The 17,719-nt window shown below is 35.4% G+C and overlaps 2 protein-coding genes across 3 annotated transcripts in view; one reads left to right on the forward strand and one right to left on the reverse strand.

The window, feature by feature from the left end:
* LOC121856465 (ubiquitin thioesterase ZRANB1-like) overlaps positions 1 to 3,648 on the forward strand; it is a 28,703-nt gene extending 25,055 nt beyond the window's left edge. For both annotated transcript variants that reach the window (XM_042352075.1, XM_042352074.1), the window contains exon 11: positions 2,904 to 3,648. Coding sequence is in view for 1 of the 2 variants with exons in the window: in XM_042352074.1 (XP_042208008.1) it covers positions 2,904 to 2,982 (79 nt within the window). In the remaining variant the exon portion in view is untranslated. The remainder of the gene's footprint in view (positions 1 to 2,903) is intronic.
* Positions 3,649 to 11,421: 7,773 nt separating this feature from the next.
* The window catches only part of LOC121856496 (cysteine desulfurase, mitochondrial-like), a 41,834-nt gene continuing 35,536 nt past the window's right edge, over positions 11,422 to 17,719 (reverse strand). Inside the window, exons 7-9 of the mRNA XM_042352090.1 lie at positions 17,121 to 17,332; positions 16,479 to 16,701; positions 11,422 to 11,730 (exon numbers count right to left, since the gene is read on the reverse strand). Coding sequence (XP_042208024.1) covers positions 11,667 to 11,730; positions 16,479 to 16,701; positions 17,121 to 17,332 — 499 coding nt within the window. The 3' untranslated portion in view covers positions 11,422 to 11,666. The remainder of the gene's footprint in view (positions 11,731 to 16,478; positions 16,702 to 17,120; positions 17,333 to 17,719) is intronic.

Consider the following 17,719-nt stretch of genomic DNA (forward strand, 5'->3'; position numbering starts at 1 on the left):
AAAAATATTCAAGACACCAACACAATAGATGCTCTCTCCCTGGTTTCAAAACTCAACTGACGCCTTGTGACCGACTCACGCATCTGATGAGCGCACAACAAACTAGTTCCCTGTACTGCATATATTATCAATATGTTAAAATTACGAATAATTTTAATATAAAACATGCAAAACTATTATAAAGCACAACTTTATTGATATTTGCTCCATTGGAAACGAATGTAAACATAGAACAGATTACTGAATTGTCTGAGTACCCCCTCAGCTGATCAGCTAATGCTCACAACAAAACGTGATTTTCGTAAGGATTTCGTTAATCAAATTTTTGTTCGTTAACCGAATTGAGGATCCTTATGGAAGGTAATTCGTTAACCGAACCGTTCGTTAACCGAGGGACCACTGTACTGGTAAGGTTAACCGACCACGAGCATGTACCGGGTAGCTATCATTCACCATAAATAACCACAAAACTGCATGAATTTTAACCCCTCAAAAATATTGTGTGTGCTTTACTGTATATACTGTGTATGTCGGTGTATAAGACGGAATTTAAACCTTTAAAAAAAATGGCACAAAATTAGGGGTCGTCTTAAACGCCGGGTTTAAAATCCGAACCTCTACATCCTGTTGTTTAGTGTGTATATTAAAATAATAAAAATGTATTATAAACCTGTCTAACATACCGTAAAATAACAACATAATAAATGCAGGTATCATCACGCACCGCCCGCCATTTGCAACTGCCGCCGACGTAAACAAACAGCCATCTTTGACCAATTGTCTCGCGAAGCAAGTTTATAAATTAAAGAAAATACTTGCAGTGTATTTAATGCCTACATTTCCAATATATTACAGTACAGTATATTATAAATAAATAAATAAACAAATAAATCAGTAAATCCATTTCAAGGAAATGGTAAAATTTTACTCGACACCGACATCAGTTCCAGTAAAATAAGCGATGCCAAAGTGACGTCACTAGTGTTTACACTACACCAGCTGTTAACGTTTGATGCAGATTATGGTAGGTAGTTGACAATATTTTGCCATTACTTGAAGTGAATTGGCCTTATTTTAAATAACTAAGGCTGTGTTGCTTAACAGTGTGTTTAACATCATCACTCCACTGGTCAGTGGGTTGGTTGATAAAGGACTACTGGGGCAGTAAGCTCCCAGTGGTAAGTGTCAGATTTGTGGTAGTCTTATACAGCGAGTATAGCTCCAAACCTACGTTTTAAATGGACATTTTGGGGGTCGTCTTAAAAACCCTTGGCCTTGCACGCCGACCTTTACTGCAGTTCAACTCGACTTTTTTTTTTTTATTAAAAAAAAATTATCATCAAAAGTCAAATTTTACTCAAGTATATACAGGTACAGTCAGTGAATTATGCAAACATCATACCTAGTTAGGTTACTACCTGTTTTACCAATAAGAATACAAGAAATATTTCTTTTTTATTATTAAATTTCTCCCAAATTTATATCTTTTTCTTATTTTATTGTTCATTATTGTACACTGTTTTACAGGTAAACCTCAAGATATGATGGAGTTAGGTTTCTGAAAAACCCATCGCTAGGTGAATTAATTAACATGGATGGGGAGCTTTATAACATGGGGTCAATGGGATACGTTCCCAAACACACATGAATCACCAACAAAACAATTCCTACAATAGTACTATCCGTACAAAACAATTAAACAACACTTACCACATCATGAAGAATAAGTCTGGTCATCATCACATGTCCCCTTTGAGGCTAAGGGGACTCTTGTAGGTGGAGTGGGGGATGTTACTCTGACTCCCACACAGCCTCTGGGGAGTCTCATGCTGCTTAACAATGTCAAGCTTCACCTCAGAGACACAGTTGTCTTGGCCTTCCCAAAGCTTTTCAAAGTTACACTGCTCACTTCAGTCACAAAAACAGCATAAGCACTTTTCACAAAAACAATGAGAACAGCCGACACTGCTCACATTTTCAAAACAACAGAGTCGACGCACCTTACAGTCACAAAAACACAGAAAATGTCACTTCAGTCACCATAACACAGTTCAGTTTAAATGTTAATGCTGTTCTCTCACTATATAAGAAAAAAACGATGATAAGTATAATTTACGATGCTGGCCGATAATCATGGAGCCGTGCGATAGCGGGTATACCATCGACAAAGAACCAAACACAGCTGTAGTGCGTGAGTGGGCCCTGTGGCAGCATGTGGATAGGCTTACAAGTGAAGGTAGAGATGCATCATGCATAGGGTTAAATATTGTTTCCTTATAAATGTCACCGACTTAACAAGAAAAATATAATTTGCATTGTTGGAATCCTTCCAAGACAGTGATTAATTTGAGTATGCAGACACTCCCCAGTTGATGGAAAGATTCCATTCCTGGACCCTATCTGTAAACTGAAAATGACCCTTCCATAAGGTTAACATATAGTTTACCCTGAACTGAATCACAAATGGCGTCTCGCAGGGGGGTGCGCTCAGCTGCCTCATGCATAATCCTCTGCAAATAGTGTTGTTACGCTGTACTAGTTACCTTCTCTAATTACAGAAACTCTTGTGCAACCCCAAAAAATTTATGATGGGACTTATGCGAGGCATTCTGTATCCTTGAATCTCTGTAAACCAAGTGTTCTGTAACCCGGGGAGTGTGTCTACGGTATTCAGGCCATAGTTTGCACTAGATAAAAAAAAAATTCCAACCAATGGATATTGATGGATATCTTTAAAGCGAGTTGTTTTGATCATATACAGTATAGAGAGATGGTCTTAATTTATAACCATGGTTAAAGCGGAGTATTGCATCACAGGATGTTGTATCTCGAGGTATACCTGTATTAGTTTTCATAAAAAATCATTAATGTAATCTTATGATGCATTTGTTATATATTTACAGACAAATGGAATGTGCTCCTTACCACCGCCCAATAACAAGCCAGGGATACTCCAGTGATGGCGATTCAGAGGAGGAATGATTTAGTGCATTCTGTATCCTCTTACCATTAACAAAAGATCTCTTTCACTTCATGAGATATTTTGTGGAGATATTAGTTCTCGCCCTGGATCAACCAAAGTATGCTTATTTATATCTTCCATTCTTTACGTCAGCCCTCTCACCTCCACAGCTACTTTGCCTTCATGATGAAAGTTATGTAAGTAATTGCCATTGACTTGGGCATCTAGATATAAAGTCCTGAGGTACATGTGCATAATTCAAGGTTTATGGAGAATTATGTATAGTACTTTTCTCTCATGGAAAATCATTTTGAATAACATCACTGCAATGCCTCAACAGAGCCTTTTATGTAATCACTCAATATATACTCCACTTTGAATTGAGACTCAATATACGTATGTGGAATTAAAAAAAAATGGTTATCCAAAGGTTTTCCTTTAATTTCTAATTAAAAATAATTCAAGAAGTATGATAAAAATGTTCACTGAATATTTCTTCACATGTAAATTTCAAGTCATTGGTGTTAGAAGAATGGATACAATAGTACCAAGTACCATTTTCCTTTACAAATCCTTTTGAGTGACTACAGAGTGATTTATTCACCTCACTGTTAAGATGACCATGTCGCCAATTGATACCATTCTAGATTTGTAAAAAAAAAAAAAAAAATTATATTGTTAATTAAGAACCGTGATGTGTTTAATGTCATAAATGTAACATTTTATATTGTTTTTGTTTTGAGAATATGGTAACAGCTCTCCGGGTAATATTGAATGCCAATTATATATATAGAGGATGCTTTAATAATTATCAGCCAGAGTTCTCAAGGAGTACTGAAGTAGGCATACATGAACAATAATTGAAGTAAACATTAGCTGCCAAACTATAAGGAGTGCCAAAGACTTGTACCTTGAAGACAATGCCACTGCTGGAAAGACTTGTTAATCATTAATGTAAACAAGTCTTGAGTATCATAGTTAAGTAGTAGTTATCAACAAGTTAGGGGTAAATTTGCAAATAAATACTCTTTATATTTGACAGTAGCCCATAAAGACAGATTTCAAACTTTTTGTGAAGAAAGTAGAAATCTGAATCTTTATTATCAAGTAGAATTCAAATTAAGAGTGAATCAAAAAATATGAATATAGTTTATTTAGGAATAAGGATTTTGAAAAGAGACATCTTTATACAAGAGGATTAAGAAAATAGTGGGTGAATGAGTAATTGTATTAGGATATACAGTATTGAGGGAATGGTACAGGCCACATTTTGTAACATGATCGAAGCATCATTGAAATGGAATGTCACCAATTGACTGGAGGTGATTGCCATACATTGGAAAGGGGCTAAAGATAGGGAGATACATAAAATGACGAATTCAAAGGCTTGGAGTGCAGAGAGAATTGATAAGGTAATGAAAAGCTAAATGTCCATTTATGGTTAGCTTGCGAAGAAATGCCTCCTTATGGTAGGGAATTAACTGAAGCTAAACCTGTAGTCATTGTTTTAGCACATACTATTACTATTGTGAATTTTCCTTGAGGAAAATTGGAAAAAATTAATAATAAGGAACTCAATAGATATTAAATGTACAAATATGTACAGTCATTAGATATTTGCAGGTATTATCAGGAAGTGCACCATATTACAAGCAGTACAAATTGATTTCATGAAAATACATCACCTTTTGTAGACTTATTGACGGAGGTCAGGAGATGCAGGAAATATTTGTTAATGGGGAAGACGATGTACACTCACAACAAAAAGTATCGGTGCATACTGCAGTGTGAACAATTTGAGACCAGTGACGATAGGTATTGGGAAAGGCGAGTTGTTCCAGCCGTATGTTGGCAGCCCTGGTCAAGTGAAACAAACCGTTATAAATCATGTCGGTAAGTGATAAATAGACAGAATGAAATATGAGGAGCTCCGTTAACAAAATTATTTGTGATACTTGTGAATATTGCCGCATTAATTTATGCTACCAAATAAACCACTCAACCTGGTCGTTCTGAGGGGTGATGAAGCGTGGACCGCCGCTCCGAGACCTGTCGTCTGTAGCACCAGTTACGAGGTATCGCCGAATCCATCGTGCAGCGGTATTCCTGTGGACACCAACCCGCCGGCTAATATCTGTGACGCCGAACCCTTCGTTATGAAGGTCAATAATAGCTCCTCGTGTTCCCTCTGAGGTTTCCATGTCGTCTGGCATGTGTAGATCTCTACTGCTTCGTATTGCCTCTGTTTTATACCCACGTTCACCGAGACCGAACCCTCGCTCATCATTCAGTCGACACAAAGCAACAACCCAAAAAGAGGAAACAAACACACTGATTGTCAGCCATATGGTAACACCTAGTGGTGGTGGTGGTGGTGGTGGTGGGGGAGGGGGGGGATATGCGGATACACTTACCAACCTTCCCGACATATCACAGTGTATACGTATCGTTTCGATCTCACCCTGCACCGATACTTTTTGGTGCGAGTGTACTATGTAAGGCAAGAAGTAAAAAATATATAGTACAGTATACCAAAAGAATTATAAGTTGGACAAAACATAACTACAGGGGTAATGGGTTATATTAGCATGAAAAGTTATTATGAAATATGCTGCACAGAGTACCAGCATGAAGGAGTTTTACAATATAATTTTCAGTTTAGTAGACGGTTATGTTTTGATAGTTGACTATGCATAAAGTGAATGCTGTACAGTTTTGTAAAGGTACAGGGTATTTTGAAAGATTTTTTGATGTGAAATTGGGAAGCAAAAAATAATCCAAGTGTTGTAGAAGGTTCTCACATAACAGCTCAAGAAACCGAGTTCTTTACCAAAGATAGGTAGAAATGGTAAATTGTTAATCGTTTGGTTTGATAGGTATTGTCAAGGTCCTGGATTGGCTGGACACATTGCTTCAGAGGTTATCACCCCATAATAAAGAGCATAATCATTTTTTTTTTTTTTCCAACTCATCAATGAAATTGGAAGCTTTATAATCTCATTGTAGACCCCACCTCACACTCCTTGCATACTGCATAACCTGAATTAAATTGTCTGTGATAATTTATCTAAAATTTTTCTGCCCTAAAAATGACATGCATTTCTTGATGCTTTTAAGTGAATTTGCAAGTTTTTACCAGCAATGGCTCTAAAATGACAAAGTTACATTTTAATAGATCAGAAATCACACACAAAACAAAATATATTGTACAGCAGTGATCAAGAATGGATTATTCAGGATTAGAGGAAGCAGTTTCTGTCAACACTCCAAGTAGATATTCATATTTATTTTCTCAATGTAGTTGTACATCAGCCATTAAATGAGACTATTCACCATGATTAGTATATTACTCTATTTATTTGGTTGTGAATATTTTACCAGTATTTGCTGAATCCTGTCCTAACATTTGAGTGGTATGTTGTAGAAAAAAGTTATGATGCATTTATATGTCCTACATTAAAGCACAAACAGGTAGCACATTAACATTGCTAATCCTACAATTACCCTTGAAAAAAAATTAAAGGTCTCCAGTTGCCAAACAGAAATTTACTGTGTGTTTATGGCTACCTAACCCAACTTTATGTTGTTCCTTTCCGTCCAGTTAGTTACATCAGTCAAGAATCTTTGTACTAATGTTATAGTTTTCCAGTAATTACAATTTCGGTCTAACGCTTAAAACGATTTACGTGGTTATCTGGTGTAAATATGTACTATAGTTTAGAACTTCAATACCAATATGATTTTTTTTTTGGGGGGGGGGAGGGGGGGGCTATATTTCCAATTAAAATTCAATAATTTTTTACATAAATCAGAAATTAGACTAAGCCTAGTTCTTCATACAGTTTACTTTCTCCAGGTAATGTATTTTTTCAAGAAGTCAAAGATCATAGCTGTATGAGACAACTAGATTACAACTATAATGCACACTTAAATCCCAGCTGTAATGCTATGAAAAAGTGTATTGCATTACATTTGTGGTTTAAATTTCTGTATCAATATCCAGATTTTGGTTTCTTTAGATGTTTCAGTAAGGTCACTGAAAGTACTCATAGTAAAATTTGATCTTTGAGTAATGTCAGGACATACAGGAGCTGCTTCTATTTAATAAGGGTTGTATTTGCTAGGTAGCACACCTTTCACATTTCATCATCATTCTCAGCTTCTCCATGGTTACAGTACAAACCAAGAACACAGTGTGATGAAATTATTGAATGTAAACCATACAAGGTATTCAATAAGTCTCATTACTATATACAAACACAAAAACATGAGATTATTGAATATCCTTGGCATCCTTTCCTTGATTTCACCACACGCACTTTAACTGTCAGAACTGTAAAGCTGAATTTTGTAGTTTTGTCAGAGAAGTCCCATAGAGTTAATCCATGCATGATTTGAAGCTGCCTGTGCAGATTTTTTAAGGAAGTAGTTTAACCGATATTGCATAATGGCTAAATATTTGTAAACTTTCCTGTTTGCCATTTTCTTGACTGGAAGGAGTTTAAAATTTCCAGTGATACATTATTTTCTTTTGCGAGATTCACTCTAAAACTGTAGGGTGTCCCTTTGTCACCATCATTACCTGGCTATAGAAATCGAATCTGTGTTCAGTCTATATGTTGTTATCACAAAGTCTTAGAAAGCTAACCCATAGTAGTGCATCTCCAGTGGATTGTTTACCAGAGATTATTGTTATGTATATATAATGAGATTATACAGATTGCTGAAAGCCTATTTTTTTCTCCTCATTTGCTTCAATTGAAATTTCAATATGTATAATAAAGATTTTTATGATTGTCAGATTTAAGAATATAAGAAAATTTGGAGTCTGCAATAGGCCGGTTGGCCTGTGCATGGCAGCTCCTGTCGAGTTACTACCCCACACTATCAACCATGAATCTATCTAGCCTCCTTTTAAAACTTTCCAGCATCCCAGCACTTACTACAAAGTTGCTAAGCAAACCACTTGTCTACCACCCTATTTGTGAACCAGTTTCTTCCTATCTACCTCCTAATCCTAAACTTATCCAACTTAAATCCGTTGCTACAAGTCCTATCCTGCTCGGATATTATAAGAACTTTATCTATATCTCCATTATTGATTCCTTTTACCTACTTAAATACTTTTATCATATCTCCACTTTATAACAAACTATGTCTCTTGAAACAAGGGTATTATATGCAGAATATTCTCCCAATACCCTCCATAATATTGCATCTCCATTAGAAAATGCATGGAAAAGTAAACCACACCTACTTGTCTGCCTCTTAATGTCATAACCTAAACACCACAGCAGCCACTAGAACCTCATATCCCATATATCTCATCTTTTACTTAGTCATCCTTTCCTATCCTTGGATTTTATATCAATATACAGTGGTCCCTCGGTTAACGAACACAATTTGTTCCACAGAGTCGTTAACCAAATCCATTATTTCAATGGGATATTGAGTAATTGGTTCCAGCTCACAGAAAAGTACATACAAAGTAAAGCCAAAAATGCATTAAGTCCAAAACACTCCTAAGATTCCCCTAAATCGCCCTTAAATCACTATATATATATTCGTACATATACACTCTTATTCTTAAATCACTAATGTAATGTGATACAGGTGATTAATTTTTATCTCGTGCAAAATATATGACGTTTATATTCAAATTATTCGCTGTCTTGCAAGGATTCCAGCAATGCAAATTATATTCTCCTAACTTTAGTCTGAGATATTATATAAGATAAAAACTGTAAGCCTAAAACCCTGGCTGGGCAGATGGGGGAGCGGGAGGTGAGGTAGTACGTTTGAGTTGGCACCGGCCCAAGGTCTAACCTGTTTATTTATCAATTCTTAAGTGACTAAGCTTCTCTCTTATAAAAAGCCAGTGAAATGACCTGGGAGAATATAAATTACATTGCTGGGATTCTTGTAAGATAGTGATTAATTTGAATATAAACAAGCTATAATTTGCACGAGACATAACAATTTTATTACCATACTCAATTTAGTACATGTACACTGAGGTTTGCACTTAGGTCATTTATTTCTTTTATGTTTTTTTAGTATGGTGTGTAAATGTAAATGGATGAAAATAAATGAAGAATTTTATGTAAATCTACCCCAAAAATACAGTTGAAAAACTTTACATTATAAAATGAACTACCTACTGTACACTAATGTACGTACTACAATTTTTATCTCATGCAAAATATGTGATGTTTATATTCAAATTATTCACTGTCTTGCAAGGATTCCAGCAATGCAAATTATATTCTCCTAACTTTAGTCTGATATTATATAAGATAAAAACTTAAAGCCTACTGTGACCACCAAACCTTTGCTGGGAGGGAGATAGGGGTGACAGTGACATGTTTGAAAGACTGCACTGAAGGTCTAGTGAAGTATTTATTTGTTTGTTTATGTCGTTTAGATTGAGTTTTTGTTTTTTGCTTATAAAATTTAATAGAAGTGACCAGGGAGAATATAATTTACATTGCTGGAATTCTTATAAGATAGTGATTATAATTTGAATGTAAACATGCAATAGTTTGCACTACTGTAGACTAAAATCTTAGTATTCATTTTGCACAAATATTAAAGAGCAAAATTTTTCTTGATATTTACTCCACTGGAAACGAATGTAAACATAGAACAGATTACTGAATTGGCAGACTAGCCAATCAGCTGATGCTCACAATAAAACGTCATGTTCGTAAGGATTTCATTAATCGAATTTTTGTTCGTTAACCGAATTGAAAATTCTTATGGAAGGTAATTTGTTAACCGAAATTTCGTTAACCGAGGGACCACTGTACATATATAGATTTCAGATGGCGAATGATTCAAAAGAAAAGTCACAATGTTAATAAACAATAAATATGCTTGGAAGTGTGTAAAAGGAAAAAGCTAACAGAGAAAGTGAATAAAAATATCCTGATGATATTAAGTAAAGAAGTAGGACAGAAAGAAATGAATGTTAGTTTGAATAGAAGATGCAAGATGTTTCAAACATTATCTGTTTGTAGATGTCAGAGAATGGAATAGAAAGTGTTAAAGATAGTTAAGGAGTAGCAGTGGAAAAAATAGTAGGTGCACCGAGATATGAATGGTGTGAGATCAACATCAAAGGAGGAAAAGATGGTGATGAACAGGGAAATCGTTGAGCCAACATTATCATCATGGACATGAACCACGAACTCTGGATACATAATGAAGAAGGAAATTGTGACAAATGATGTCCCTGAGGGCAAAATGTTGAATGAATAAGATACAGAACTAAGATGATTAATAAATACAAGTACTGGACAACACTGGTGGACCAGGGATTGCTGAAGCAATAGAAAATATGGAATGAATGCCAGTTGAAAGAAATTACAGAACAGTGATACCCCGATTTACGCGGTCAATTGAACCCACGGGGTACCGCGTAAAACGTAAACCACGTAAATGGAATAACAGAACATGTGGGATTAATTCCAAGAGACTGGCCCGACCCCCAAACTCCACTTTTTCCGACACAATACCTATGTTGGAGTAAAAATAACATCTTAATTTTATGATGGTATGCATGCACAATTAATATTAAGAGAAATACAGTCGCCAGGTTAATGTCCATTCAAATAATGGACTCGACTCCTCCCCCCCCCCCTCTCTCTTCCCAAGCTCGCTGACTCCTCCCTCTCTGAGAAATGTTTGGGTGAAAACACTAGATTTTAAGGTATAGTAATAAATAATACCTCCGCATAAAGTTAGGATAATATAATTGACATTTCTGGATTCCTTGCAGGTCAGGGAATATTTTGAATGTAAACTTCATATATTTTGCACAAAAAGATAAAATATTTGCTTTGTGTAAACCAAATTATTACATTAGATCTAAAATTTGTATGTCTAATGCAAAATCCATGATGTTTAAATTCAAAATGATCATCATATTGTAAGAATTCCAGCAATGTAAATTATATTCTGGCCGGGTAATTTGTATAAATTTTATGAGCTAAATAAAAAAATTATACTTCACCCGCGTATATGAGTAGATGCACCGCGTAAAATGAAATTCCGGTTCTGGCGAGGTACCGCGTAAATGTAGAATCGCGTAAAGCGAAACCGCGTAAATCGGGGTATTACTGTATATTGAAAATGTGTATAATTCATAAGTGAATCATAGAATGGAGATAAAGTAACATACATGAATAGAGAAGGATGAACATTCACAAAATAGCATTGTGCATAGTATCAAGCAGTTTTTGGGATGGACATGCTGCTGATGAGTGATGCCACATTCTAAAAACTGACAGGTATAAACCAAATTGATCTTCAGGGGCCTTTTTTTTTTTGTTTAGGGAATACCATAGTAATATGTTTGTTACACCAATAAGTATGATTGAAGAGAGAGTACATTTGCTCCTGTTTACAGTCACTCTGCATTATAGTGAAAAAAAGGCTTGAAAATGGAAAAGAAAAAGTATATGCTGCACTATATTAGAAGCTACTATTTATAAACAACATTGCAAACATCAGTTAATACCCAAAACAATAACCTTTTTTTTCAAATGCATGTACACTACTGTATATAGACAACTGTGCTCAGATTATGTATTATGCCATGAAGTATATAAATTGGAAAAAATAATAATAATTTCAGTGTAAAATTTTTAAGATGACCTGGAGAGATCTTTTTCAGGTAGGTTTGTCTTTCTTTTGACTGATGTTAATGTTGTGACCACTGGATACTCTTCAGATCTATTCCTTCTTGCACCATTTCCCACAAAGGACTGAAAGAATCAAAATACTCAAGTTAGTACAGTACAGTAATTGATACTTTTCAAAATTATTTCATTACAGAATTAAGGGACTTTCAAACAAGTCTCCATATATAAACTATTGCTAAATAAGAAGGCCTGTGGGATACAGACAAAGGAATAAACTGCAGTATAGGTATCCCTCAGTCATGTCTGACTTTTGGGTGTACATGTCTGACTAATCAATTAACATTCTTTTCAATTGTTTTAGAATCGGTGGATGACGGGCATGATTATGATGTGGTATACCTCAACTTTAGCAAAGCCTTCAACAGTCCCCCACGAAAGACTAATACAAAAAGTGGAGGCTCATGAAATTGGAGGAGATATTCTAAAATGGATTAGGGCATGATTACAGAACAGGAAATAGGGAAATTTGGAGTTTCTCGAATTTTCCAGAATTACCCATTATTTCATCCTCAGAATTTGCTCCCAGACCTGGGAAAAAAATGGAGATAGTTTCCAGAGATTTTCTGGATTTTTCTCAGAAATGCACCTGTTTTTCAACCTTGGAAACACGTTCAGACCTGGAATTGATTACTTTTTCCAGAAAAATTCTGAGCCAATTTTAATTCTGGGTATTGGGGAGTTCCAGCGAACTGAGATATTACTGATCCAAATTATATTTTGTTAATTCTAAGCCACATTACAATACTGTACAATATTGTAATTTTTCCCACAACTTTTATAATTTCATTACCTGTAACAATGGCAACATGCCATCTGACAGCCACCCTTCCCCAGTTTTTTCTGTCACATTACAGCAATGAAATAATATTTACCTCACCTTTATAGTGTCTTATGTAACAATGGCATATGTGTAGCCTTCTCACAGCTAACAAGCTCATATATGTTATGGTGATTTCTAGACTCGATAGTCTCCCACACACAATACTGTACATACCCCCTACACTCTTATTTTTGTCCTTATCTTTTATCTTTATATTACTGTATAGCAGTGGTGTACCGTGGTTGCACTGATGAGGCATGCAGAACATCCACATATATCAGTTATCAAATCTAATATCAAGTAAGATATGGCCTTTCTTTAAATGAGGGTTGTCAAGCTTTCATAAACACCTAATTTCTTAAATTATATCAGTGGCATCTGACAAAGTATCTATTATAAATCATTAAATAATGGGTGCAAAAATACTTATGGCAAAAGAATATTAAGCTTTCAGTGTGATCTCAGTGATTTAGAAATAAAGCAGTTAAAAAAATGACTAGGCATCATACACAATGCTGGCCCTCTGTAAAGTAGCCAAAGATCTTATTGATGAACATTTAAATAATTAGTTAATATTTTTATTTATATGATCCAATTATTATTTCAAGTAAAACGGAAAACTGAATAACTTTCCCAAGTGAAAAAAATATAACTGAAAGCGGACTGTAGGGTTATTTAGAAATAATGATGTGGACCAGTTTTGTCCAGATGACGGAGAGCCGCTGCCGGTCTACATAGCCTCTCGACAAGTGAATGCGGTTTTCAAAGTGCACACATTTGTACCCATTACATTTACAGAAACCTTATTAAATTGTCACTCTTATAGAACAATAACCCTAAGATAATATAATATCACTGTATAACACAAGATTTCATGCTTATTAAGGGAAAAAATTATTAAATTTGACTAAAATGGCTCGAATTCCTAATGCTCCAACACAATAAAGTTCATTTTAGCATGGTATTGATAGGATGGCTATGTCTATACAGTGAGTTCTGCTATAACGCGTGTTTTGATAACGCGAATTGGCTCTAATGCAATTTATGAATAGAGGAACGATATTTGCATAACGTGAACGCTTGTTTGCTGTAACGCGATTTTTGCTTACCATTTCTCCAATTTTGTGGTATTAACTGTGAATATGGTAAAGAAGAATATCTCCAAGAAGCATTCTGGTGATCGAATTCCCGGTGATGATCGTAAAAGAAAGGATATAACACTTGAAGAGAAGCTCGATGTTATCAACCTCAAAATCACCCTTCTCCCCCATCAAGTTATATTCATATTTTTTCAAGGTAAAGTGTTACATTTACTGTATGATTTCATTATTAGGTATGAATGTAACATTTATTTAGACTGTGCTATCCTTTGTGTTAGGCTAACTACTAATTTTTTTCGATTTCGAGTAGTAATCTGCACCTAACCCTATTTTCTCCATAAGTCCTGTTATTTCTATTACGCGATTTTCTATAACACGATATTTTACAAGAACACAACTATCGCGTTATAGCACAACTGACTATGTCCATTGAGGTCATGCGGCTTATCCTTCTGCATGCATTGAGGGACGCTGAGTCTCCTTGACTTTCCTGAGTGAAAACGTGAAGACTCGAAAATTAAATCTGTATTATTGAAGATACTACTGTATTTAAAAATATATTTTGATTTAATCTAGGCATGCACTGCATGCCTTGCATTCATTAAGAATATACCACTGCTGTACAGTATACTCTATACACTAATTTCTTTATTCATAAGGCACACCAGCACACTGAAATGACTTTTCCACAAATTCTGTGGTTACGTAACAACAATGGAATTAGGAGTCAATTGTGAAACATGACTGACATATTTTGGCATGGTAGAAATTTCACACTTGTAAGGCACGTTTATTACTTATTATGGTTATATTTACATTGCCCTCTGTATATTATGTGGTTTATAACACTAGTTATGCATCATATTTGGGTGCACACAGACTTAATACTGTATAAAACAGCGGATGATGCAAACAACGTTTATGTAAAACAATCGACATATAATGGAAATTTCTTCCTATACAGCTCCTCCCCAACTTACGACCTACTAGACTTACGACCACACGGACATACGACCGCCTCAGTTGTACCAAAATTGTTAAATTACGTATGTTCGGGTCCCAAAGTCAATGATTGCGCTGTGTACTGACAAAATTTTCGTTTGTAATTCACTTTAAAATGGCTGGCAAGCTTAAAAGTGAGAGTTTTGTGGTGCTGAGAAGAAAAACAGACACCCATTTTAGATTTTCAATGTATCATTTTAGCATTTTCGACTTACGACCATTTCGACTTACAACCTGGATTTGGGTCCCTAACCCCGTCGTAAGTCGGGGAGGAGCTGTATTTGTAAGTGACGTATATGTGAAATGATGTACTGTATATATTGGTTCAATGTATAGCGAGGAACCACTGTAACTAGTAAACCATATGGAATAGAAAACCTTGCAAATTGTAGTGTGAATTTGTGAAGAAGAAAGATTTACTGGGGGAGCTTTGAGAATTAAAATATTTTGGAATGATACCAGTGATGTTGCTGTTGTAACATCTGCTTCACAGGGGGTGTGAAGTCAATGAGCCTCAAGTATTTGGCAACAATTGTTAGTCACTCTAGAAGATATTCATGGCAATTTTGTTGAAGAACTGTCTATTTTGTGCAAATGAATTGTACAGTGTTGAGAAATTGATTAGTGAGAGAATGGACATTAACAAAATGCAGTTTTGGTTCATACGAGGAAGTGGGAGTGCAGAAGCATTATTTAAGGTCAGGCAACTACAAGAGAAATATCTGAGGAAGTAGAGAAAATTTTACTTCATATTTGTACACTTAGAGAATGCATTTGACAGGGAACCATATGAAGAAGTAAAGTGGGCAATGAGAAAGCCAAGGGTCGAAGAGTGTTTTATTCAAGTAGTTATGGCATTATACAGTATATGGCCTTAAAAATTGCTGAGAATTAATGACAAGAAAAGTGAGGAATCTGAGGAGAAAGTAAAGGTTCATCAAGGGTCTGTCTTGAGCCCCTTCTGTTTATCATGTGCAAGTAATCATGTGACCCTAGCAAGGCTGGAGAAACTCAACATTGGAGATATTTCCCTGGACTGTATTGATGAGTTATGCAACCTGGATGACATGAGCAGTGCCAAAGCTAGTTCAATTGCAATAGTCAAAAGTGGCTACACATAATTAGGGAGTTGCAGCTTTTACTGACAGCTAGATAATTTCCCTTGAAATGAATGGAAAGATATACTGTAAGCAGCTTCAGCAAACTGAAATGAGAATGTTGAGGTGGATATGCAATGTGACACTGACAGACAAGAAATCATGTTCAGAGTTAAAGGGGTGGCTGGATATTGAAAGTAAGGTTTGGGAATGTAGAGAAAATGAAGAAGACCAATTGGGTCAAGAGATGCACGAGTTTATCTGAGGAGGGGAGGAGAGCTAGGAGTAGGCCAAGAGTAACATGGGGATAAGTTGAAAGAAATGACAGAGTTAAGAACCTGATGAAAAACTTCTAGAGACAGCAGAGACAGCATAAACATGGAGAGCTCATCAGGTAATCACAATTAACCCAATAAAGCATGGAAAACAGCCATAATATGTTAATGATGATGGAGCACCATAACAGTTGAAAGAGTGGATTTTGGTCGAGCTGAATACTGTGTTAACATTGGTTTTGGGAAAGATGGTGGCCACAACCTATTCTGTTCGATTATTTAATTTTTTCTGGAAACTGATTGCCGAGATGTGAATATCTGGTAGAGAAATAATTCAGCCTAACATGCTGTTAGGCTGAATTATTGATGGAGTAGGTTACTAAGATGTTATGTGCAGGTATGTAGATGGTTGTGTTGAGAGGTGTAAAGGACAATTCTGATTAACTAAATTGTCAATGAAAATTACAATATGTAACTATAACTACAACTGTACAAAATGGAATTAATTTTCTCTTACCTCATCTCTCTCAGTCGCTCAATATGATCAACACATTTATTAGCAGTGTATTCTACTTCTTGCTCTGTAGTAAATCTGCCAATACCAAAGCGAATAGAGGAATGTGCCAAGTCTTCCTCAGCACCAATGGCACGCAGTACGTAGGAAGGTTCAAGAGAGGCACTGGTGCAAGCTGAACCAGATGACAGAGCCACATCTTTCAAAGCCATCAGTAAACTTTCACCTGTGATAAGCAAAAAAGTTATTCCAAAGTATATCACAGTAATAAGAAAACATTTTTTATTTTATTAAACTAATAAAATCAAACAAAGCATTCTTTAAAATGCACATGCCTCCTCTGACTGCAAAATTTCAATGTCCAAAGGTGGATAAATCTTAAAAAAAAAAATAAATAAATAAAATAAATAAATAAACAGGTTGACATTCTAAACAAAGTAAATTATCTAAAGATACATGTAAATAAGCCAAAAAATAATGATCTTTGTACACCAGGTACCAATTGCATAATCCTGCAAACAAATTTGCTCGGAACAGATGACAAATAGACAAACATATGCAACTCAATTTGTCCCCTACATACAATGGGCATAAAACAGAGTACAATATAGTAAAAAGAATCATATTGAATAAATAGTTCCTCACCTTCAACAAATGCAAAAGAGAGGTTCACACAACCAGGATACGAGTGTTCAGGGTCACCATTTCTTGTAATATGTGATACTCTTGATGTGATGGATTCAATCAACTTGTTTGATAACTTGGTAATGTGAGCATGATCATATGTCATTTCCCGCTTTGCAATTTCACAAGCAACGCCAAAACCCACAACCAAGGGAGTAGGTACAGTTCCTGACCTGGAAGTATTAATATACCATCAACAACCACATTACCACAATAATGTACACTATATATTTTGTAACAAATAATATAAGCTATAGAAACAAACAAATTTCCATTAAAAATACAGTACTGTACAGTATTCCATTAAACTACAACAAATTCATATATGTTATCGTGTTATTTGTGGCAACAGCCAATTAGCACAATGGTAACACATGGTAAACAGCTCAGTAGATGGGAATTCTTTTGATAACAAGAAAGAAATTCCCTAGAGTTGCGACTGTGGTGAGTACCAGTACTTAGTTTACCGGTACACTTTCCTTCCTTTCTTTATCATTCAGGTTGATTTCTAAATTTAGAAAAAATAATTCACTAGTCAGCTCTCTATGGTCAGACACCAC

This window comes from Homarus americanus, unplaced genomic scaffold (genome assembly GCF_018991925.1).
Source record: "Homarus americanus isolate GMGI-L3 unplaced genomic scaffold, GMGI_Hamer_2.0 scaffold1024, whole genome shotgun sequence".
Lineage (NCBI taxonomy): Eukaryota > Metazoa > Arthropoda > Malacostraca > Decapoda > Nephropidae > Homarus > Homarus americanus.